The sequence below is a fragment of the Pyrgilauda ruficollis genome, unplaced genomic scaffold (genome assembly GCF_017590135.1).
Source record: "Pyrgilauda ruficollis isolate IOZ18807 unplaced genomic scaffold, ASM1759013v1 scaffold51, whole genome shotgun sequence".
In the NCBI taxonomy this organism is placed as follows: Eukaryota; Metazoa; Chordata; class Aves; order Passeriformes; family Passeridae; genus Pyrgilauda; species Pyrgilauda ruficollis.
This window is the reverse complement of record NW_024526711.1, coordinates 2,082,724-2,108,740: the sequence shown is the minus strand read 5'-3', so window position 1 is coordinate 2,108,740 and position 26,017 is coordinate 2,082,724. Positions and strand designations below refer to the sequence as shown.

At 39.9% G+C, this 26,017-nt stretch overlaps 2 protein-coding genes across 4 annotated transcripts in view; both read right to left on the bottom strand.

Annotated features, from left to right (window-relative positions):
• Positions 1-22,034, bottom strand: part of LOC121360501 (cytochrome b5 reductase 4) — a 30,710-nt gene extending 8,676 nt beyond the window's left edge. The window contains exons 1-10 of one of the 3 annotated variants that reach the window (XM_041480367.1): positions 21,897-22,034; positions 20,460-20,613; positions 17,579-17,679; positions 15,457-15,541; positions 11,256-11,297; positions 8,931-8,985; positions 7,525-7,582; positions 7,321-7,414; positions 6,737-6,769; positions 5,928-6,050 (exon numbers count right to left, since the gene is read on the bottom strand). In XM_041480367.1, the coding sequence (XP_041336301.1) occupies positions 5,928-6,050; positions 6,737-6,769; positions 7,321-7,414; positions 7,525-7,582; positions 8,931-8,985; positions 11,256-11,297; positions 15,457-15,541; positions 17,579-17,679; positions 20,460-20,613; positions 21,897-21,971 (820 nt within the window). In that variant the 5' untranslated portion in view covers positions 21,972-22,034. Of the gene's footprint in view, positions 1-5,927; positions 6,051-6,736; positions 6,770-7,320; positions 7,415-7,524; positions 7,583-8,930; positions 8,986-11,255; positions 11,298-15,456; positions 15,542-17,578; positions 17,680-20,459; positions 20,614-21,441; positions 21,765-21,896 lie in introns of those variants that run through there. The other 2 variants (XM_041480369.1, XM_041480368.1) reach the window with 2 other exon arrangements.
• A 1,078-nt stretch (positions 22,035-23,112) lies between these two features.
• Positions 23,113-25,682, bottom strand: RIPPLY2 (ripply transcriptional repressor 2). The gene is made up of 3 exons (XM_041480411.1): positions 25,374-25,682; positions 25,172-25,236; positions 23,113-23,395 (listed from the first exon to the last, which is right to left on the bottom strand). Exons 1-3 carry the CDS (start codon positions 25,680-25,682, stop codon positions 23,230-23,232), a joined length of 540 nt encoding a protein of 179 aa, XP_041336345.1. The 3' UTR covers positions 23,113-23,229.
• Positions 25,683-26,017: the final 335 nt, after the last annotated feature.

Here is a 26,017-nt window from a genome sequence, read left to right as displayed (position 1 = left end):
CCTCTCTTCTGTTCTTGTGAGACCTCACCTGGGGCACCATGTTCAGCTCTGCGGTCCCAAACATAAGAAGGATGTGGACTGCTGGAGCAAGTCCAGAAAAGGGCCACAAAGATAAACAGAGGGCTGGAGAGCCTCTCCTGTGAAGATACACTGAGAGAGTTGGGGTTCTTCAACCTGGAGAAGAGAAAGCTCCAGGGAGCTTATAGGAACCTCCAGTAAAGAAGATAATCATGAGTAATTTTTTCTCCTCTATCTTTAGGAGAGCATTTTTCAGCCAGGCCTTTGTTTCAGCACTGCAGTATTTTAGCTCCAACCTGGAATATCAGTGTGGTCACAGCACCACACTGCCTAAACAGGTTTGCAACTCAAGGGAACTTTCAGGGGCTATTAGGTACTCTATTAGGAAGCTCTGCAAAGAATTAAAAAAAAAAAAAAAAAAAAAGAAAGAAAGAGAGCTAACAAGCAACAAAATCCCATGAGCAGCATTATCTAAACTTCATACATCCAAAACAAGCCAAATAATTTAAAAAAAATTTAAAAAAGGCAGAGAGAAGAAGCCACCTTCCTACAATAATGCCACCATGTAATTTGCCATTTTCAATGTAGAATTTGTGACTAGTCCCAGTGGATATTTTTATGTAAAGCCTCTCAAAATTTGGCAAGTTCATGTATGAGAATACTTGAGCATGACACCCTTCTAACAACATTCTACATTGGAGCAATTTCAGTGAAGCAACTTTTTTTCCCCTTTTTTTCATGGTATTGAAAAATACTCATGTTGCTCACATGAATAGCTGAGCTACTCATGAAACAGGGTAAGATGCAAAGGAAATTCCAACCAGGCATCACCATGAGGATGGTCTGGTCAAACACTGGGGCAGAAGCTCAGAGGGAGTCTTGTCCTTGGAGGTATTCAAACCTTGACTGAACAGCTTTGAGCAGGAGGTTAGATCAGATGACTTCCAGAGCTCCCCTTCAACTAAGTCAGTCTAAAATTGGCATTTTTCTGCATACACTGGTTTTCCTAAATTATTCAAATAGCTACTAGTGAGTTATCCACTGCAAATGCCTGCAGAAACATGACATAAAGCTTCTGACACGGAATCAATATTTCTTTATTAAGATTTTATCACATCTTTCATCTAACATCCTACAAATCCCTTATTTTGAATGAACAAGCATTTCAGATGAATCAAAAGAATGCCTAAAGCACTGAAAAAGTAAAGTCAGTCATTCTACTTCATATGAATCTTGAAGTAAAACAAAACATCAGCATCTCTCCAACTATACAAATATTATGAAAAGTTTGTGGAAATTTGTTTTCTATCCTCCTTTTGAAAAACAATACACAATAAGATTGCAAAGTACAGTAGTAGTCAAATAATATGCCAAGATTGCTGTCAATTCTGCAGACTTAAGAATTGCTTAAAAGGATGTGTGAGGTTGGTAATGCAACCCTTAACACTCATCAGCTAATACTCTTACACATATTTGGGAGTAGAGAAAGAAGTTAAAAAACTGATTCATCAACTGATTCACTGTTCCCTGACAATTTTTTCACCTTTCCAACCTGACTAATTCCAGCCTTTTTCTCATAAATAACCTTTATCTCCCTATTTTTAATACACATATCTTCACAATTGCCACACAGAACTTTTGTCCTGATTCATTCAATTTAACTTTTGAAAACTTTCTAAGTAATCTTCTAGTTTAGACTGTAGTCTTTGCTACGTTGACTAAAATTAGTTCATTATCAGTCATTCCTATAAAATCTGAGGCCACAAGGAAAAATAACTGTCAAAGCAGAAAAGCCTTTCAACAAAAGGAGCTAGCCCCTAGTAGCAAGCTGAAGCCAAACAGTTGGTTTTGTCAACCCACAAAGCCACATTACTGTCAGATACCAAAGACGTATGATTTGCTACTATACAGAAGCGAAAGGTTCTGTTCTCTCAATTTTGATCACAATGTCAGTGTCCAGCAGCAAATCCAAATTTTTCAAAGTGACCAAAGTTGTTTGTGAGGAGATTAGGTTTGATTAAACATTTTGCAGACATCTAGTGGCAGCACTGCAGCTCCTGATCCAGGAGAAGCAGCCCTGTAGCCCCTCACTAGCAAAGGCCTGCCACAAAAAACCAATACAATTATGGGCTAGAGACATCACTGTCTAAACTCAGTTTCCACCTTTGCTGGAATCAAAAACTACAGCACCTCGATTTATAGGCATACAAATTCAGTTTTAGTAACAAACCCGCTGTACAGATAAATGATAGCTTTTGGAGAGTATCACCCTTCTGCGTACTGCATATTCTTCCTTGTCATGAAAGGGAACTTAAGAATTTTTCCTTAATTAGGTTTTTTGCTTTTCTTCAATGATAAAACTTCAGCGACAATTCTTATTTCTTAGTCACTAGTGATGTTCATAATCCTAGTGATGTTGCAGTGGCAACACTAGCCTGTTGGCTTGGGAAAAAGATGAATAGCTCCACTACCCTTCCATCTCAGGTAGAGGAATTCCACCCCATTCCCAGCGAGGATTTACCACCCAAACATGCCCACCAACCTGAAAGCTGAAAGTTAATCCTTATTTTGCTCAAGTTACTTGGTTATGGAGTCTCAAGTACTATGACTGCCAATGGAGTATGCTAATGGATATAGTACTGCTAATGGAGATTAGACCACAGCTAAAGGAAGGTGGCTTCCTACCACTTCCAGCAGCAGCCCAGTCTTAGGAGTTAAGACAAACACAAACCTTCACTGCTCACAATCAAATCATCAGTACTCTCAAATGCTTCAGTTAATTACTACATTTCACAAGCTATCTCATATAATCCAAGGCCAGCCATGCTCTTCCCAGACGGCCTCTCTCCCCACCCAAAATAAAGTTCCCACTGAATCAACATCTTCTAAACTTTGCCTGGTTACGCAGCACCCGGTCACAGCGTCAGTCTCGCTGATGCACAGTAAATGCTGAGGCAGCACTCTGCTCCCTTCTGGTACTTCCAGCCAAAAAATCTCTATGATCTTCCACTTGATCTGTACAAAAACCACTGCACAAAACAAGGAAATTGCATCCCACTTCAGCCCTCAGAGGCAACAACACCTTGTTTCTTTCCTGAACATCTGCCAATAGTTGCACACTCTTTAAAACAGCATAACTTAGTAATTATTAATTACTAAATAATTCCTTTCCAAAACACAAATTTGAGTAAAAGTTCAGAATCATTTTCAGAAGGAAGAAGTTATTTTTTCTCCATGGGAAAAAATACACACACACACCCCCAAGTCATCCCTACTAACATGTAGTTTTTTTAATTGCATATGGCTACTACATTTTTGTGCATGCCCCCTCATGAGTGGGCTTCCACACCTTATTTCCCAGAAAAAGCACCAACAAAAAAATCACATCTTAATACCTACATAAAAACCTGCACGCTATCATTGTGCTATATGATATTTTGGTTGGTTGGAAGGGGTCAGGTTTTAGGGGTTTGTTTTTTTTTTGTTTGTTTGTTTTAATGAGAAAGCTCTACCTTACTTTTTATACTGTATTTAGATTTCACAGCATGTCAGCCCTATGACCATAAGCTTTTGTTTACACTTTTACTGACCAGTTTCACAATAGCTACCCAAAAGTAATGTCACCAACTCCCCTACACGGACAATCTAACTATACTGAATTGTATATCTATGCAATACTGTGGGTTATAAATAATTATTTCTCCAGAAAACTAAGCACTTAATCCTTCTTAAAGAGTAGAAGCATTATTGAATATTCTTCCAAATCTCCGTTTTCTATGCAATACTGTGGGTTATAAAAAAAAAAAAAACTAAGCACTTAATGCTTCTTAAAGAGTAGAAGCATTATTGAATATTCTTCCAAATCTCCCAACCATCCTAAGACACAGTGCAATTAACTGAAATTGCAGTACTTTTGAAAAAAAACCTCCTCTTCAACTTTGAGGAAATTCAACAATTCTGTTCATTCTTTCCAATTAACTGAACTACACTGGTCAAAATGTTAGTATAAACTCAGCAGGAATTTGAGAGTACATAAGCAATTTATCTGGGAGTATGACTTCCCCAGCCTATGAAGAAAAAAAGTAGGGGCTTATGTTAATTGTTTCTTCATATAATAAAGATATCATAGGCTTCCAGTAACATCTTTGCATTATGTAGTTTTTCCTGAAGAAGACCTCTATCACTTTTTTGTAGAATATTATATAACTTTATAAAGTGTAGATGCTTTTGCACATGTAGTGGTCGCGCACCTGTCCTTTACAAACTCATTTGTGAATGCTGTCATATCAACAAGCAATAAAGACAAAGTCAAGTAAACTTTTCAAGTGTCAATCTTAGCTGGTTTTCAGCTCTTCTTCCTGAGCTCTGAATACAATGGAAGTGCTTTAACTGGTCAATAAAGACAAAAATACCAAAAATCTCAAAGACAAGAAAATCCTAATTAATTAAACACCATTGCTCCCATAAGCATTCACTATTCACAGTCTTGCCACCAAACTGGAATCATTTCGGGTAAAATGATTACTTATATTAGAAAGCATAAGTTACCAAAAGAACTAGTAATACACAAAAACTGTATAAACTACAAAAAAAAGGGCAACAAGATAACATTATCTAGAAAGCATTGGTTACTAATGCTCAATATGTGTTTTGTCAACTGCATCTAACCTTCCTCATTTGCAAAGGATCTATAAAGCCACTGTATCCTGTATCTCTTGTTCTTTCAGATTATCTTCTCTTTCTGTTTACTATAATCACAAAAAGTGATAAGGAGGGAGAAAATGACCAACAGACAGTGGACAACACATTAGATCAGGCTGAAACCCCTTAGATACAGAGGACTATATCGAAAAATCTGATTTTAAAGTGGATGACTCAACAGTTTCTGAAACTCTCAAAAGGAAAATTACATTCCACATAAGCTAAAGGTAGCTAGAGATGAGCTTTTCTGCAGTCTTCTTTTTTGTACCACAGTAATCTCTCAATTTTAAAGGCCCATGTAGCATAACAGAGGGCCAGTAAGAGGTGTACAACATGGTGAGCAACATTTCATTAGCTCTTAAAAACACACAGCTTTGCTTTCACACATAAGGCAGACTATAATCCAACAGCCAATTTTTGAGCATTATTAGATAGAAGACCAAGAGGGCTTTTGAGAAACTAGGTGACCGCAATAACATCAGGAGCGTGGTTATATTACACAATGTAACTGTGCAGAAATTTTTAATCTAGCTCAAAAAAACCCAAACCCACACTGACCACTGCAATATACTTTGGTGTTGCAACAAGTTCATACTATTCTGTCACCACATACATAATATTTACTGCTTCTTGTAGACACACCAGTTTATTCAGAGCTGGCTTTAATATCTACACATGACTTTAAGTCTCTTATTTAATCTGAGCTCAAGTGACAAAGATGCAGTGTACTGGAACAACCTTACAGCAACCTTACATCTGTAGATACAGATGTTACTGTCTCTACAGTACCAACTGCAAGAGAAGGCTTCTGATACTTCACTCCAGTTACTCCCATAATGATTGCTACATGTCCATGCACTCTCCCCTCAGGGTCTACTGAGGTTTTCATATGGACAGAGAGGTCATTAAGCACACAGGTAACCATGAGATGGAACAACACTCAGGCAGTGTTCCCCTTCCAATATGAGGTTCACCTTCAACTCCACTGTGGGACAAAACAAACAAAGACACTAAAGCAAAACAAAAAACCCTTCTCCAAGTCAAACCCTTTCTAGGAAAATTCCTGAATAGCTTCTTTCAAGATCTTTCAATTGTGAAAGAAATGAAGGTACATCAATAGAAAAAGAAAATCCTGGAAAAAAACAAATATAACTGACAAGCTCCAAGAAGTCCTAAAACAGCTGGTAGCTGGCCATAAAGTTGCTTACCTCTGTCTGTGCGTTTGATAAAAGTATTATGACCCTCACAGGGCTGTCCCAGCATTTTCCAATGAATGTTATCCTTTTTATTTAAGATAATCTCTACTTTCCCTACTTTTTCAGCAATATTTACTAAAAGAGAAAAGATTTCATATTGTTACTTTTAGTTAAACTTTGTACAAAAAAATATTTCACATGTAAACTATAATGAAATTCAGCACAATTACTCATTTCTCAAGATACAAGTAATTATTTAAATTAGAATATCAAATTATGCATAATTAATACACATTATTTGCTTAACAGGTCGTGAAACCAGGACAGCTTGACAGACCATATGGTCAAGAAAAATGCTCATGAACCCAGAGTCCTTGTCTACTGAAATTGTTAGTTACCACTACTTACTACTTTCTTTTCAAGGCCATTTGAATTAACAATTAAATCCAAGAAAGTCTCAGTCTAAGCAAAAAAGAGTTTACAAATAAACAACAGAACTAACTTTTAGCTCTTTTAGCCTTCAGTCATACTCAGAGGGATCAGAGCACTATCAGCTTATTACTTTCACAGGCCCAAATGCCACAATTAAGAAAAAATATTTAATGTTATGGCTTGGTTTGATTGACTCTGTCAGGACCTGGTGGTAAGAAAAACTGTGAAGTATCTTATGAGTCAGAAAAAAAAATTGAAATTCCCAACTGAAATTGAATTCTGATATCAGAATCATAGAATATCCTGAGTTGGAAGGGACCCACAAGGATCATGGAAGTTCATCCTTCTATTCTAGAAGAGATACAGAAGTGCTGCAAGAGACAAATTACCAGCCACATCTTCTGAAACTGCATGGTCCAAGTCTGAAATAAAAACAAACAGCATGTTAAGCATTAACAAAATTCTATTTCAGGATCATATATACACAAAGTATAAGTAAGTCTAGGAATACTGAGTGAACTAATAATACCAAAAAGTTATGCATGTTTATTTGGCCTTACAATTTGACTCCTGACTCCTACAAGCCTCATGCATGAAGGCATTATTTTTCCCATTACTTTTAACAATGGCTCATGTAAAGCTACCAGTCTGCAATTATTGCACTTGCCCTTGTGAATGAGGGTTTTTTAATAATCATAAAAAACACACTTGAAGAAAAATTTTACACAACTTTAAAATCAATTTCTTACTGCATTTTAGTCTATATGTAAGAAATTTAGTCTATACTAAAAAAGATGAAGACATGAGTTGATAAACAATGTAACTCCTTTACATCAAGGCACTATAATCATCTCTAATGAAAGAGGAATAAAATATTAACTGGTACATGTAAAATGCTAATGGTGTGATGAGCAGGTTTTAATACAGTAGAATGAAAATTCAATACTTTCAACTGTAAAATATACAAACCTACCAACTTCTACAAGATATGAGTGGTCATCCATGATGATTTCTCCTCTTAATTGCTTGTCTTGACAGTCAACTATCACCAAGTCTGCATTCATGTCCTTTCATAGCCAAGGGGAAAAAAAAACCAACAATTTTTATAAAGTTCTCCCAGAATTCAAGCTAGATAACAACTGGATCTTGTAATTCTTCCTTCATTAAATATTCTTACCTTCTGCTTAGTATATATGACAATTGTGATCAAACTATCTGTTTGGAACCAGTCGTAACTGTAAAACAAAAAATACAATAAAGAAAAAAAAAAATCTTTTATTTGAGCATATCAAAACATACTTAACCCCACACCTTCAAACAGAGCTTGTTTAAAAATTTACAAACCAAACATATTATTTGCTACTTTTGAAGACTAAGTTCAAAGTCAGTAATTCTGACAAAACTACTAAAATAACTATCTAATCATGTATTCTGATAGTCAGCACACTGTAGATAAAATTGTATGGCATTAGTTTTACTTAAAAAGCACATGTATTCTCTTTGTATTACATGAACCTTGCTTACGGATGATTAAAATCTTGAGTCCAGACAAAAGCATTAAATAGGCAGGGTGGCTTCCATGAGTTAAAGATTTGATGCACATATCACAAAACCACAGTTCCCCTCACCTCCACAAATCAAGTTTTTGCATTCATTCGTATGTTCCCAAGTCCAAACCTTGTAATAAATCCAGTGTAAAGTTAAAAAAATAAAAGAAAGCCTTCAATTGCTAATTATTTGCAGGGCCTTACACTTGCCAGGAAGTAATTTCCATCTACGCATGGACCAGGAAAACAGGGACAAAGGGAGGAGAAAACACTCCTGACAGCCAATACATCTTAGGCTGCACACCTTCCAGTCACATGCCAGAATATGCCAGACACACATGGGAAGAAAGGCAGCAAGGTTTGGAGAGCACTTCAGAAAATAAACCTCATTCCAATGATTTACAAGCCACAGTATTTTATGACTGCATGTAACTAGCCCAGAGAACACACACCCTCAGGGGATTTTGATGCCAAGTGAGAAACCGGACTTTGAGGACCAAAGGCACCATGGAGTAAAATGATGCATCAGTGACATCAGCAGGCATATCACAGTGACCTTTCAGGCCTGCTTTGCTTTACGTACTGCAGAAACTTGAATGCAGCTGTCACATCTCAAAATATTCCAGCATGACATGATGCCCTTTTTCAAGGCACGGCAATTGTTTATGGACAAATTCATTTAAGTCAAAAAAGTAATCAGTCAAATTGGAAACACTTTCCATGAGTTTTCCCAAGAAAACAAGGTGAGAAGCCTGCAAATATAATCCATACATTTGTATACAATCAAGACAGCACAAGATATAGGAATCAACAGAACAAGTAAAAAACCATCATCTGCCGATACAACCTCTGGCAAGTTGTTTTAAACCAGAACTTCAACTTTCCTACTTATACAAGGATGTATATATGATGATTATATTCATTGAACTGAAATTTCAAGAGCTACCCATGGAAGAACTTGCCTTGTATTTAGTAAGAATTGCACAGAATTCTTGAACAAAATGTTCAACAGACAATGACAGACAAAGGCTTTTACCTCGGACTTAAATCTTTAGCAGAAGAAGCCAGTACTCTCTTCTCAGGAAGCACACCTGCAAAGAGCAGAGAGTCATGAAAATATTTGCTGGGATGCTTGCTTAATATAAATAATACTCAGGTATGTTTTGTTTGTGATTTTTTAAATTGAATGTTCAAAGTGTTCTCGAACAATATTTGGCGGCTTTATTTCCACAGGTAGCTAGACTATATATATTTTGTATTAGTTTTTATTCAGCACTTTCTCTTGGAGAGCAGTGTTCTAGGACATGGAAGTCCACTTCAGAACTTAAGAGCTCCATACACCACAGTACCTGTGTTGTACTCTGTTTCATCTGTTATTAGCTTGTGTTTTTACAATTTATGATAGTGAAGCACAAAAAGACAAAAACGTTATCTGAATGACTTTCCTTTAACAGAACTCTTTGTTTATACAATTCAGATTAATAGATTCAAATTGAGATGTCTGATCTAACCTAATTCACAAGTAAAATTTCATGTCAGTCAATTAAGCAAAGATAGCAGCCTAAATCTTTCTATATAGCACTTTGCTAGGAATTTTCACAGAATTCAGACATTCACTTTAACTATTTTACCACATGAAACAGTGTGAAACAGCCTTTGTTGGGAAGCAACAGTTGGTCAGTCTTTCAAAATGTCAGTTGTACTAATCTCTGGCAGAATAGAAATTGAACATATTTTGCAAAAACTTGAGGACAGAGATAGATAAAAGCAACTGCAATCCTGCATCAGTTTTAACACAAAAGCTAAATAGAATGATAATGGAGGAAGCTGCAGATTGAACAGCTGGTAAGTGCTGGTTTCAAGCCAAAGGCAAACCTGCAAACCTGAAATGGCTATGCATAAAATAATTAGCACATGAATTCTCAGTTACCCAGATTATTATCTTCTACATGCCAGTAAGTTTTCTAGTATGACTAAAAGCTTAAACATGTAATTGAGTGGCTCCAACACGTGGGAAGCAGATAAAAACAAAAAGAGCCACTCTGGTCTAACCCAATCTGTCAAAATTATTTGATCATCCAGAATTAACCTAAAGCAATTAAAACTCAGTCAAATTACTCCTTCTTTGATCCTTAATTACTCCTAAGTACACAACATCTGCAGCTGCCAAGGAAGCTAAATGTCAGAGCAGTCAGATCACTGCAAAAGAAAACCAATCGCCTAATGATAAAAGCCTTCTCAAAGGCTTAGCCTTTCTTGAGGACATGTATATGAACTGCTTGGTCTCCAGGGATAACAGGAATGCATGGTCATGCATACTCTTATTTGCTTTTGCAGGTCTAGAGAAATATATGAACAGCCACAATAAAACAGAAGATTCTGGCAAACCAAGTTATTTATGAATTATTTTAAAATACTGTAAGATGCTACATGAAAACAGTGATTCACGCTGCAAGAAAAAGACAGTGATTCAGGTGATCAGTGAACCAATGAAGCAAAGTGCTCTATTAGTCATGGTGATCACAAATAAGGAAAAGCTGTGGGTGAAGCCAAAGGCTGATGGCAGGCACGAAATGAAGAGTTTAATGTGACTAGATGAACAGCAGAATTACAACCCTGCACATCACAGGGGACATAGCTTTGCACAATCCTATGGGACAGCAAAGCTAGTGATAAAGGTTCCCACACCATCTTCACAGCCACATTGGAAAGAGCTGGGTTTGGTCGGTGGATTGCATCACAGACAGAAAGTGAGTAGAACTGCCAGTCACAAAAGGTGTGATTAGCATACCAGGTCCAGCTGGAGGCTAGTTACTGTTAGGGAATGCTGATACTGTTTCACAGTCACTAGCAACCTACAGGGCACACACTCTCCCAGTCAGAGCAATACCAAATGACGCAAAGAGGCAAAACATGGAAGCTTAAGGTTATTAAGGGATGCAGAGAGTCTGGAGAAATGGGCTGACAAAAACTTCATGAAGCTCAGAAGGAAATGCAAAATTCTGCACTTTGAAAGAAAAAAAATAAAAAAAAAAAGATCCAGCAAAACAAGTGGAAGACCTGTCTGGATAGAAAAGACTTGGGCAGAAAATCTTCCTGGGATTTCAGAGACAAGCTAACCTTTCTTGTCCATCTCATACCTCCCTTATCTACACTATTCTACTGCAGTCTTCTAATACTTTCAAACACAGAATTCACAATACTTGGGTAGGATTTTGTCTTTTGAAATTTCCACAGATCACTACAGCCTGACTACTGGATTCAAATGCAAAGAGAAGGAAGTGTGGATAAATACTGCTCATTCAATGATATCACATAAGTCTGATATTCACTCCCAACTTTCCTCCAGGTGAGAACTTACCATTAAGCTGTTTCTTGTCTTCAGATACAGCAGAAGAAATCTCTGCAAGCATTAATAAAAAACAAGCACAATAGTTAAGAAGCTACAGTACTTCCCCACATCATGCTAAATTGCCAAAGCAAGAGTCTCCAAGTAAACCTTCCAAAAGTCTTAACAGAACAACCAGGATGCTTCAGACATCAAAAAGCAACAAATAAATGCAGCACTGATTACCATTCCAAAAGAGTAAGTCTAACTAAAAAATTGGTACATTACAAGCACCAAAAGTAGCACAGCTCTAAAGGATAGGAAATGCAGGAACTCTGACACTTCAAAAAAACCATCACAGATTATCTTGTGCAATTATAAACTTCATAGCTGAGAAGTTCACTGAATCTGTTAAGAATTCCAACGATACCTGTCTCACAACATCACATAGCAGACTGCAAATCTGACCAACCCAATCCTTAGAAATGTGAACCCAATCCTTGGCAGGAACATAGGAAAAAGGAAATTTTTCTATAAGCTTCCTCTGCCAAATGCTTTTATTTTCAAGTTATTATCTGAGTTTTTCATTTATTCCACAGTATGCTACAACTATTCCAAACCAACCGACTCTAGCAGAAATAAAAAAAGGGAAGACCAGGTGCATTACACAACATCAATTCATTTATAAGGTGCCCAACTTGATGGGAAAGGCACTGCACCTCTCAGCCACATGTCCTGTTCACAGTAAATCTGTGGGAAAACTAGACCTCTGGACATAGCTGGGGCCCCTTTCTGCCCTTCCCTACATTGCACATCTCAGAATATCCTTATATGAAAGGCCCAATTTATATGCTCTCTTACAGGAACCAAGTTTGGGAAGTAGGAGAAACAAATCTGTTCTTCCTGATCCCTTTTATGAAAACCAAAATGGGAATGTTTCTTCCCTGTTCTTCCATATCCTTCCCAGTGCTCTCCATAACACCAGCCAGTGTTAGAGAAAAAATGCAAGAGAGAAGTTAAGAAAGGCTCATAGAGCAAAACACTAACCATATGGTATTCCAAAATTACTTGAGAGCTCTTCAAGAACAACCTTCATCAGAGGCTTTCATGTTGTGCCATTTTAACGTAAAAAGAAAATACTCCACACATTTTTAGCTGAGGTAAAAAGAAAATACTCCATAAATATTTGGTTGAGGTAACATTTGTCTGCATATTCTGCTACACACTACTTCACGGTTTCTGCCAGGATGGGCAAGTTGTTCACAAAAACTTCTTTCTAATGAAAGGTAATTTTTTGTATTTAGAAGCCTATTCTCATTTCACTACATTTTAATACACTGCACAGAAATCAGCACTGCAATTTTAAGGATGATGAGAGACAGATCAAAGGCACAGCGCTACCTCTCTGACTTGCATGACATCACAGCTCTCAGTCTAATCTTGCTGAATTAACAATAATACAACATGCAATCTGACCCCCCAGTAACCACTAAAGTAACATATGGATTATGTTACCACACGCTAACAAGGGTCTCTGGAAACATCAGCAGTACTAAAATATTTCAGACTGTGCCAATGTTTACAGCTGAGCACCCTGAAGGGACAACAAGCAGTTTCATGCTCTACCGGTTTGCTGAGGGAGATTCTGAAATAATCTCTTACATGCCTGGGTATGGCACTGGCCTTCTCAGGAAGTACAAACACTACATGTTTTATTGCAAAGATCCACTGTAACACTACAGAAGGGACACTTCAGAATTTCCTATTAGTCACTACAAAGCATGAAGCAGCATTCTCAAAATACAAACTGACAAAACATTAACTATTACCAGCATTTTCAAAAGACTCTTCTTCCTCAAAAATCCTCAGCCTAGAGTGTGCAAGGACAAACCTCAGCTTCCTTAAGCAGTTCAGTAAGCAAACCATTGTACATCTCCCAAGAAAACACCACACCACAGGAAAAAACCCTAAGGTAAACAATTACAAATCTTCCAGCAATGCCCTAACAAACCTACATCTGCCTTCCTTGATCTGCACTGAGATTGCACCAAACAGCAAATACCAGCGTTTGTCCTACTGCTGAACACTCATTCTCTGTCACAAAGAGAAAGCAATGTAACCCATAATTTGAAGTCTTGTCTTCCCTCTATACTTATGGGTCCCATTTAATCCTCTATTCAAAAACATGCACCTTAACTAGTAATTTATTCTTCTATTCTGAAATGCAAACTTTGCAGAATATGATCTTCTCAAAAGATAAAAGACTAGAATTATTGCTGGCTAATAGTGAACTAAGTAAATCACTTTTTGATAATTCAAAGGAGGAGGATATTTAACCTCACAGGAATCAAAGTAATCCCTGAGAATCTTACAATGAAGGATTTCAGCAAGTCCAGTGCTGGAGTATTCCAGAGAAGGGCCAGAAAGCTGGTGAACAGTCTGGAGGGTAAATCCTGTGAGGAGTGGCTGAAAGAGCTGGGGTTGTTTAGGCTGGAGAAGAGGAAGCTGAGGGGGGACTTCACTGCACTCTACAACTCCCTGAAAGAAGAGTGTAGCCAGGTGGGGGTCGACCTCCTGGCTGTGCATGGGGAGGTTCTGGTTGGAGATCAGGAAGAACTTCCCTGAAAAGGCTGTCAAGTATTGTATCAGGCTGCCCAGGGAGGTGGGGGAGTCACCATCCCTGGAAGTGTTCAAGAAAAAACTGGACACAGCACTCATCCATGGCCTAGTTGACAAGGTGGTGACTGTTCAAAAAATGGACTCGATCTGGGAGGTCTTCTCCAACCTAAATCTGAAGTCAGATAGTCTACAGACTCTGTAGTTCTGTTACCAGTTTGATTCTTTATCAACAAAATTAAGTTTTTTCAAGTCTGAAATGGGTAAAAGCAACACAGGCAACAGAACTGGTTTTATATAGATGACAAGCTTTATCCTGCAAATTTTACTACAGCAAAACAGACAGTCCTATTAACAAACAAAGGAGAAAAAGGGAACAGCAGAAAATGGACTGCCAGAGCCAGCAGGGGGGAAGATGTGTTTATGTTTTACTGACTGGCTATGACAAGAATTCTTTCCAGTTGCAGAAAAGTTAGATTAATAAAATCAACAAAATGCATGTTTACTTTTAAATTTCTAACTCAGTTGACAAAGTAGCAGTAATGTTTCTGTAATGCCTCAACTCAGTGAGGCAGCAATGCTGCTGAGGTTTCTCCATACTTTGCAGCATTTACCTTAAAAGTTCCACACTGGAATTAGCTACGTAGCATCATGGAGATGTAAAATACTATTCCACTTCACACAAAGACCAAACTCAACCTAGCTGTTAAGATTATGTTATCTAAGCATTAAGCAAGCATGCAGTGCACTTCTTCAGGAGCTGAAGAGCAACAAGATAGCTGAAACCATGAACTAAAGAGAAAATTGGAGAAAAATAGCTGTAATCATTAATCCTTTCATGTTCTCACTGCAGTTTTGCTAATTTTCAATACTAAGTAACAGCGTCTGCTTCCTGGGTATAGAAAATTTTGGCTGTGGCCTACAAACCAAAAAACAGACTGAAGATTGAAGTTTCTGGAAGCCATCACCTGCATTCTAAGACTATACTACATTTCTTGCTCTCCTGGATCAGAGGAGTCTGTTGTATCAGCAAAATTTTCTCAAGGTAAACTCAAACTAAAGGACCCAATAAAGTGTCCTGGAAAGAAAAACTGCCCATGAAGTATTCAAATAACTCAACACATATGCAACTTACCAGAGGGTATGTGTCTTCCTGGAACGAAAAACTGCCCATGAAGTGTATTCAAATAACTCAACACATATGCAACTTACCAGAGGGTATGTAAGGGACTGAAATCACTAGATTGAAAATACTGACTTTTATTTCAATATGACAGCTGCCTATGACAGTTTTCGTCTGGGATCAGAAGGAAAAAGAGGGATGGCAGGACAGTAAAAGGTCTTTTCTATATACACAAACATATAACACATATGCACAGCTGTTTTCTAATGACTAAAAACAAAAGAAGAAACATAGCAGTACATTACTAAAAGTCTTCAACTATACAACAATTTCATCTTCAGGTATGTAAAAAATTAATATATGCAAAAGCCTGCAACTCTACACAAGACTAGAGATTCTCCTCATAAATATGAGGTGATTTAGGATTTCTCATAATTTCCAGATAATTTTGGAATAAAGTATAACAGGCAATATTTCATTCTTAAAACAACTCACCTTTCAGAGCAGCAATGGGCTTGACAGCCATCCTCCCAACAAGACATTCTTTCAGCATTGATTCATAATTGACCCAACGATGAACCTACATTAACAAAATTTTTTTCATAAAATTTTGAATTCTTACTATGTTGTTCTATGCACTGAAATAGAAAAGTTCATTTCTGTACATTGACTAATATAATTCATTTAGCAGATTATTTTTTAAACACATTAGAAGTCACTATTACATCAGTCAGTACTTATTTTTACTTCTATTACAGATATCACGGCATTAAGAGAAGCAATAGGATTATGAAAAAAGTAAAAATAGTTTCATTTACTCATTTGTGCTTTGCAATATCTAAACATCATAACCTTGAGCTACAGAATATATTTCAGAACAGCATTTTTATGATGCATGCTACACAATTAACAGAACAAAGACCTTATCATTACCACAATGTTTATTAGTCTTGTTTAGATAAGTAAAGGGAAAAGGGATGAAAGAAACAAACATAAAGAATAATAGTTAAGACAAACAAACACCTCCTACCAAGCTGGTGTATTTCTGTTTGCTTCTGTCTTACTATCACTGAATCATTTGGAAATTCCCTATTTAAGAAAGTAAAATAAAGTGAAGAAAAAGCAGTAGCTTTACAGACCAGAACTGGAGAACTTGTAGAGGAAATGGATGGTAGAAAAGCGAATTCTGATAGGGCATCCAGGATAACATCACAAGAAGAGAAAAGGAAACAAAGTGTTGCATGACAAATTTGAATGGTATCTAGATTTAAAAAGAAAAACTTTCAACTGGACTAGCTAAGAAGATGAGATAAAGAATCGCATCAACAAGTTGTAGTTTCCTCATATACAGGTAACAGAAAGAAATGAAGGATTATGAATGAGAGTTAATTTTTCCAGAAATTTGTGGAATGCTAGCAATCTACCAACCTCTCAAAAAAGAAAACATCTGACAGACACAGAATGCTAAAGCAGAGGGGAAAACAAACACCTCCAGTAACAGAAAAGTTGTAAGCCAGAAACAATAGAAGTGAAAAACATATCTTCAGGATCTAAACCTGCTTCCATTCCCATGACAAAAAATTAAAAAGTTGCAAGCATATATCTGAACTTAACCACAGGGGCTATTCCAAATACTCCTGATGTCAAGACTTCTGTTTTCAAGGACATTATATAATGACCCAGCAACATAATTCCAAGCCCCAACTTGGTACTGGATACTCGATACTACAGATTTCTTGAAATCAAAGAATCATGCCCAAAACGAACACTTCATTTGTGAAAGGATTAACCAAGGATAAGCTCAACAAAGCTAAAACATTATCTATCTTTATTTACAATGTTAAAAATATTTGCAAATGAAGGCATAACATACTCTGATGCATGACATGTAAAGAGGTAACATATTTCCTTTCCAAAACAAAGGAGATTTCTTTTCTGCTCTTTCACAGTTTCTCAGATAAACCTGGTGAGTAATGGAGACCCACAGAATGTCTGTTTCTAAAAAATACCAGCTCAGTGAATCACATTTTACAAGACAAACTTTGCAATTCCTTACAGAAAGCACATCCATGCTGCAGAACCTTTATTTTCTGAGCATTTTCAAAGCATTTAAGGAAATAGTAAACAAATAAGAGACCAACTGTCATCTTGTGAGTTGTTCACCAGTTAAAGTTAATAGAAGCTCCAGCATTTTTTCTGATAATGCAGCTGCCAAGTAAATAGACAAAGAATTCTACAAGCTTTTTTCAAAAAGTGAAAACTCTTAGAAAAATAGGTCTCTCCAACAACAGTAGTCGTTGCAGCAATTTATTAAAAAGGTGGTATCTCAAATTCTTGCTAGCTTTATTGCTATTTCTGCTAAAAAAAAACAAGTCTAATTGAAGTATAATTCTAACAACATAAAGTGACATTTTCATTACTGTCTTTTGATACAAAGTTTAAACTACCTGTCTCTTCCAGCACAGGTAAGTGTCATTCTGAGCAGTGACCTGCTGCCTTTCCTTAGGACTGAAAAAGTTCAAATCCCCATTTCCACTGAAATGCCTTAAAAATAATCGCAAAACATGCATTTTTCAAGTATGGTGAACAGGTGTCGTTTGCTGCCAGTTGCTCTCACCTGATCAAAGAGATCTGTGCCATCAGTTCCTGCTGCTTTCATTAGCTCATCCTCACCACCCGGATGGTATTCCATGTATGGTGTGACATTATATACAAATCCTGAAGAAAACAGAACATAAAAGCATATGAGCAACGTTTCTACAACCACTCCTGTCTCCAAAAATAATGGAAAGGTTAGCACAAATTAAAGAGTGTACTGGCAAACAGTAGGCATAATCACAAAAACAGAAACATAAGTGACACAATTGTATAGAGCACAAGAGGTTATCTTATTAAATGGAGATGCCAATCCTACAGTGCCACACCACTTGCCTTGGGTTAAGACTTCAACCCAGAAATTGAATATGATGTATCCTGTCTAGAGGGTAAAAGTAACACAGGCAGGTTTAAAAAGAGACAAAATTGAACCAGCTAGTGCACAAAATGGTTTTCAGTTTCGCTTCAAATTAAGTTATCCCTGAAGTGTTGTCATAGTTGGGTATCACCCATCACCATCATGGAATGAAATGCCTACAGGAATGAACTGTCTCACACAAGCAAATACTGTCACCATCAGCAACAAAATTTCCATTCTTCAGATTCAGCAACATATGAAACTTAACACAGCTTGCGCTCATCAAAGGCTTACAATTCTGGTGGTATCTGTCCCAGTAAAAGGGCTCAACATTGTTTCTACACTTCCAGCAACATAAAACAACATTTCTTCACAGGTCTGAAATCATGAAGTCTAATTATTGTCGCTAGGCAACTGGGTTATTGGAGCCTGAAGAATGTAGCTATTAAAAAAAAAAAAATTACTACAAATATATTGCTGTTAACACGATTATTGCATCCCTACCTGAATATTTGAATATATTTAACATTATCAAAACAGGAAGCTACCAGAAACAGAACTGTGCCAGCACTTGCAGAAAAAGCTTTGAAGACACTGGGAAGTGTACATTAACTACTTCAAAAGGACAGAAAGGCATTCAGCACTGAGCCTGGGACAGACATACTTGGAGTAATCCTAGCTGGCAAGAACAACCACCCCAGCCAACAACAAAGATCCAGTCAATAACAAAGGAAGGATCCTTGCACACTTTACCGAGCTGCTGTTCCGATGGCTGTATTCACTGTGCCATCTTGTGTGCAGCAGCGATTACTGCACACAATAAATTATAAGATTCTGCACAGCCATGGCCTCCTGAATATTACTCAAATTTACCATCAAACTTGCTAGAGCAAAAGGAATATAATTTATACACCCACCCTTCATGTGTTTTTTAACTCCCGTGAACCCCCTTTACGTACAAATTTGTGCCCTATATGACAGCTTTCTTTGACCACACTGGGGTTTTGAACCAAGTTAGTTCCTCTTCTTTCACTTCACATTGCTCCTATGTGTTTCTGCTCCTTCTTTTAGAGACACAGTCTAACTACCAATGCAGAGACCTAATTTAGCTTTTCCATAATTATATTCTTTTACTACCTGTCCACATATGAGGGCTACCGTGATTTTAAGTTATGATGTTTTTTTTCACTAGTCATCTGAGAACACAGAAAAGGCAGACCTGGAAAAATTTAAGGAAAGATACAGAGGCAACTTGATGGAATTCTTGTAAAAACCAGCCCCAGAGAAGCAGTAAAGGTAAGATGAGATGAAAAAGAAAACAGAGGCATTTTTAGGCAATAATTCTGTCTGCAGTAGATGTTCCTTTTTCAGAGTGAAAAATGAACAGATGAACATAGCAAACAAGCTTTCTTTAGCTCTCCTCCCACTGTAGTTTTACTAGCACATACCACTGCAGCACTATTATTTTGCTCAAAGGCCAGTATTGAATAACATTTTACCTTTAATTCCACTCTTATCCCCTTTAACACTCAACAATAATACAATCACCCTCACACAGAAATTCTTAACTTTCTTTCACTGAAGTTCAGACATGACACTTTATTAAATATCAATGCTGTTCCTTACCAGATCAATGTTATCACTAACAGATTAAGAAGATCAGAGTAGCTAATGGGACATTTCTGTAGAAAGACTGGTTCTATCTTCATAGAAATTTGTGTTACCTCCTAATAAATTTACCGTGATATTAGTGTATTTTAGCCTCTAAATGACTAAACTGCAGAGCAAATGTTTTGCTCCTTTCTGTAGGACAATTAGGAACTTCATTTGCAACTTTGAAAATACTCTTGTAGCCACAGCTACAGCTCCAGACCACCTTCACACACTGCTAAATGTATAACATATAATTCAACTTCTGAGCTACAATTTCTTTAAAATAATAACAGAAGTAGAATTGCATAGTTACCACAGGTATTTGTCATTGTAGTCAGAGATTACAGTTGCTCTGTTTGGCAACTGTCATTTACACTACTAAGTTTAATGAAGTAGTATGTGTGCTTTCACAATTATTTCCTAAAGACCATTCTCCAAGTTTAAGTAGTATTTTTAATACTTATATGGTTTTGGATGCTCTAAAGCAAACCTTAAAATAGACAACCACTCAAAATAATAAACTGTCCAAAACTGATGAGTGTACATGTCAGCATTTTCAAAGCCCAATTTTCTTGCTAAGTCCTTTTTATTTGATACATTACCTGAAATCTTATGTTTTAATATTTTCATAGGCAGCTATAAAATAAAATATGCCAATTTGGAAGATTTATTTTGAAAGGCTTGAAAGCAAAGAAAATACTTGTAACACAAAATCTCTTACTTGAAATTATGCCAAAATATGTCAAGATTACACCTGGCCTAAACACAGGAGGTGCATAGTTTCTCTTGGAGGGTGGCTCTTGTTCTTGTTTTTTGAGTTTTGTTGCTTCTTCTTTAAGTGCAGAAAAGAGAAGCCAGGTAAAAAAGCAGAAGAAACGTCACAGCAACCAACCTCTTATACATATCCAGCAGTCCTCCTTTTTGTTGTGTTTAGAGAGCTCATCTTCAGTAACTTCAATCAGCCTCCCCTTCAAACCAGTCAAGTCCTTCCCACTTTTAGTTAGCCGAATCCAATCCATAAGACTCCTTCCCGGTTTTAAAGGTACCTGAAAAAATAACAAATATACAAACAACTTCAACCTCTAAAGGAAGAAAAAGCCATTCTAAGAATACACTTTTCTAAGCTCCATAGGAGGGCTCAGACAAAAACAAAAGAGAAATAACCCAACTCATATTATTCACTGATATTTGGGAGCCCTACTCAGTAGAAAGGGTGCTTAAGGGAATGTTTTGGGTAGTGACACAGAAATTACTGAACAGCAACAAACATTCAGATGACTCTTCCCAAAGCAAACTGAAGACACCAAGTCTGCCTGTGGTGGCAAACCATTTGAGATACAGTCTGGAAAACTACGAACAATAAAGAAAGGAAATTTAAAAATCATGGTCAGGTAACACAAGTTTCGCCTTCACAGCATTCATTAAGACTTTTCACAAGCCCTACAGCAACTGGAAGGAATCCTGACCCAGAGAAAGCTGGGACAGAAGTTCTAGTAGCTTTCCAGAGAAGTATTGCCATGGCCTGCCTATCCTGAAAGGCAGAACAAGATCTTCTATCTAACATTTTCCTTTTCAACAGCACCTGGTGAGTAATGGAGACCAACAGAATGTCTGTTTCTAAAAAACACCAACTCAGTCAATGACATTTTACAACATCACGTTTGCAATTCCTTGCAGAAAGCACACACATGCCACAGAACCTTTATTTTCTGAGCATTTTCAAAGCATTTAAATAAATAGTAAACAAGTAAGACCACAGTCTGGGAACCCTTTTGATCCAAGCTTTAACAACAGGAAACAGGGTTAAAGAACTGCGGTCTTACAAAGCCACAGGAAAAACAGAAGCAGAAAAACTAAAGCGTACATAAACTAACATTTCTTAATGCTACTTTAGTCCAAGTCTGCTTTCCAAGCAAGGTCTCTAGACAACAAGTATTCTCAAAACCCCTCCAAAGACAAAGATCCAACACATAAAGCATGAGCTGCACGCAGTAATTCCAAGGTGAAAGCCTCCATCTCTGCACAGGAGGATCAGCCGGGGCAGGAAGCGCCGGAAGCGTTATCACCGCCGCCCCGAACGAGAAGCACCAAATGCTTTCCAGCGGCGCAGCCGAGCCGGCCCCTCGCCCGAGACCCTGCCGCGGCTGCAGGGGGGCGGCCAGCGGCAGCCCTGCCCCAGCTGCAGCCGGGAACCGACCGGGATCCACCGCAGCTCGGCCGGCGGGGCGGGGCCAGGCCAGGCCAGGCAGCCGCCGCCGGCGCAGCGGGAAAAACGCGGGCGCCTTTCACCCCCCACACAAGCGACCACCAGCGGCAGGGCCGCCCGTACCTTGCTGCGCCCACCCGCTGCCGCTCGCTGCTGGGAGCCGGACGCGGGGAAGGCCGACGGCGTCACGTTCAGCATCGTGCCGGGCCAGGCCGCAGCCGGGCCCGCCGGGCGGAGCGCTGGGGCACAGCGCGCAGGCTCCGCCGCGGCGGGCGGGGCCGCGGCCCGGCCGGGAGCGGGGCCGGCGGCTTCGGCTTCGGCTTCGGCTCCGGCTCCGGCTCGGGGGCGGTGCGGGGAAGAGCGCCCGAGTCCAGACATCCCTGTGGGCAGGGAGCAGCGCGTACCCCGGCCGCCGCTTTGTCCCCCCCCGGGGGCGAGGGAGGTGCCTGCCCTTGCACTAAGATCGGTTTTCCGTCCAAGTGTCCCCGCGCCAGGTGCTTAGGCTGGAAGGCTGTGGCAGACGCAGCCGGTGCACCCCACGCCCCGAAGGCTCTGAAGTGTGGGAAGGCTCTGGGTGAGCTGCGATCCTGCTGCAGGGCCCTGGGAGCACGGGACAAGGCTCCCTGGCTGGTGCTGGCATGCTGAGCCAGCGCGGCCTGCAGCACACACAGGTCAGGGGCAGGTCCTGACTACCTGAACTACCTGACAGAGGCACTGCCTTTAAATTAAAGCTTTGGATTCGTTTTGTTGTTCTTTTACGGGCTTTGGCCTTCACGATGATTGATGCCCAACTTTGTTTCAATTATTAAAACCAACCTCACTACTATGACAACTCAGACTTTTTTCTCGTTTCTTGATGTCCACTTTACAAACAAATGCAGTATGAAACTACCACTTTTATGTATAACAACACAGCACATATACATGAGAACACGAGTGATGTGAGGCAAATTCTTCTACACAACAAGAACTAGATTAGAATTTGGACTCTTTTCTCCATTTCAAAAACAGCTCTATTGTTTTTCTTCTCCATGTTTGAAACGCTGTTGTGGCAGCGGGCACAACACAATTGGAATACTTAATCCAATGATTCCTTGATACGCTTCCATATGGAGCCTACTAAATCACAATAACAAGCTTTCCTTGTGTCCTCAGGCTTTGAGAAAGTCACAACCATAGAGCCCTTCAGTAAGGCATCTGTTGTTCAACAAAATTGGTGTTCAACTTATGATCTACAAACTAACTATAGGATCTCAGGTGGAAAAATTCTAATCAAAACCTTTCCCACTTAAACCAGGACAGGAAACAAACCAAAGGAAAAAGGATAAAATTACAAGACATCTCAGTTTTATTAAGAATAACTTACATAGAAATAAATTATCTTTAAAAATACTATAATACATATTTATATTAAGTTTAAATTAAGTCTTAGAAGTAGCATTAGTCTTCCCTGCAGTCAGCAACCTGATTCTGTTCTTGAATCTTGTTCCAGTTGATCTTCATCGTCTTCACTTTCCGAATCTTCATAAAAGGAAATTGTAGCCTGAACTGGGAAGTTTTTCAGAAGTGCTTCAGCTTCCTGATACAAGTAATCATAGCACCTTGATTTGGGCCAAAATAGTCTGAAACAAGTGTACAATAGATTTGGTTATTTTTATTACGTATTTTATGTATGCAAAAAACAGAGTGAAATTCTACTAATACAAGCATCCTACAGAGCTTTTCCTTACATGCTCAATTGCTAAGTTGCTTTCTACATTCAATTAAGAAAAAAAATTCTCGGAATTCTTATTTTCATCTAAAGAGACAAAGATGATTTAGAGTGCTAGTTTTGCAGTAAAACTATGAAAGCCCAGGACTCTGCATCTGGAACTTCCCACTCCAGTAACTCATTAACAGTATTCCCTGGGGATCTGATCCAAGTAGTACTGCCCCTACTGGGCAGTATTCCTAAGGAATATAATGGGCATCAAACAGGATCAAAAATACATTTGAATCAAATTAGTAGTTTTCTTACTGGAGGTCCCCAGCCTAGCTGGTTGTTGATACTTGTTTCACACCATTGTAAAATTCAAAGGAATGCTAACAGTCTAGGGGTTATCAGACCTTGATATTTCATCTGTCTTTCCAAGAACAGTCAACAGACTGGAGTCTATTGAAGAAGTCAACAGTGTTAAGGAAGATGTCCCACAGATGTAATTTTAAAGCAGTTTGTGTTGTATCCAGAAATAACAAAATATGTTGATGAGATCACAGCTAGCATGGGCAATCAGCTAATGACAATATCTTGCAATTAATATACTCCAAGTTCCTGCTCCTTTTCAACTACTGTCCTCTTTTGCTTGCAGTATGGAAATAGCTAGAAGGAACTGACCACAGAATCCCAAGAGCCAAAGAGCGAAGAGACTAGTACCTACAACATAACGAAATGCTGGCTACAGATTGTTTAAAATAGAAATGCTTTAAGAAACAGAAGTAGACGGCTTTCTAGCAATTACAAGAAATACTTTTTAAGCTACTGTGTAACAGAACACTGCTTCCTTGGCAGCACAAAGTCACTGTTACCTTTCTCCATTCCCAATGCTCCCTGCAACAGCATTCACTCAAACCTAAGCATTGGAGCAGTGACAGTGAAGTCTGCCTGTACAGTTGTTTAGTTAATGCATCACTATTTGAAGGATGAAAGCCTAGATTTGAAAGAAAGCCACTTCTTGTCTGGAAAAACTACCTGTGCAATTATTTTAAGCATCTTACAACACCTAGCAGCATTTCTGAATACAGACTTTCCTACAGATTCAACTGTTATTTTCTTTATTTCCTTTTCAGAACTGACAGTGCAGATACTATCATTGCCTTTATCTTTAAAGCAGCAAGTATTTTCCTTGGCAATGGTGGCTCAGCCAGTGCATACCTTCTCTTCCTGCCACTCTCTCCCATGCTTCCACCTGCTTCTTTGCTGTGGGAGGGCGCTGGATGTTTGCGCAGCAACACAGCCTAGGAACTACACCCCCGTGCCTTTTTTAATCGTGGGCACAGGAATGAGTAACAGGGTGCTTCAGCCAACTCCACTAACACCAAAAAACACCCACATAACTGTGTAATAGGGCTTAAGTCTCACACCGCAGAAGCACATCAACAGCTCAAATATATTAAATACGCGAGTCCTGGCAATCATTTGCCCAAGGATCTGTCAGTTAAAAAGCACATAGACGGCCAATTCATTCCCAAGGCACTTTAATATCTACATAAATATATACGTGGAAGCAAAAGGGGCGTGAAGAGCTAATGCTAAGACACTACACTGGCGAGCGACTCTCTCCTGGCCGCACAACGCCACGGGCCCCTGGTGCCCCGAGGTCCCCCGCGGGAACCGGCGGCGGCCGGGGACTGCCACTTACCTGACGGGGTGCGTGTACTGCGCCAGCTTTCGGGAGGCTTCCGCCATCCCGCCGGGGCTGTGAGGCTGCGGAGGAGAGAGCAGAGGTCAGCCCGCCGGCACGGCACAGGGCCCTCCCCGAGCATCCCCGCCCCGCCGGGACTCCCCCGCCGAGTGCCGGCGATGCCGGCGGCAGATGCTCCGCCACGCCGCTCCCCACTCACCGCGGCGGGGCCGGGGCTCCGCCGGGCCGCCTCAGCCGGCGCGGGCACCCACGGTCTCCAGAAGGGCGCAGGGCTGCGGGGCGAGGGCAGAGCCGTCAGCGCAGGACCGGGCCGCCCCCCGCACCGGGAGGAGGAGAGGGGCGAGTAGCCCTGCGGGGGCAGCGCCGCCGAGAGCGGGCAGGGGCAGCCGCCCTCCATCCTCCGCCGGTCCGCGGCCGCTCGCTTATCGCTGGCGCCCGCGGGCCCGGAGGCTTTTATAGCCGGCGGCGGGCGCTGCGCGGCGCGGAGCCCCCACCTCCCCCGGCTCATCTGCCAGCGCCATGCACAAAAAGGCTCCGCGCGAAGGCGCCGCCGTGTAAACACGGGGCGCGGGCGCGTGCATGCCCCAAATGGCCCGGGGAGGGGAAGCGGGCGTGGGGGGGATTTGGCGAGTCGGTGTTAATCGCATTCGAGCAGACACATGGCAGCTGCCGGGGGGCGAGCGGGGACAGCCCTGTGGGAACGGAGCGGGGGGCGGCGGCACCGGGGATGTGCCCGGCCGCTCCGCGCCCCGGCGGCGGGATCCGGCCGCCGCGACCGCGGCCTTTTGTTGTTCCAGCCGTGTTTGTTTATGCCCCGGAGCGGCGAGTCACGGCGTGTGGGCA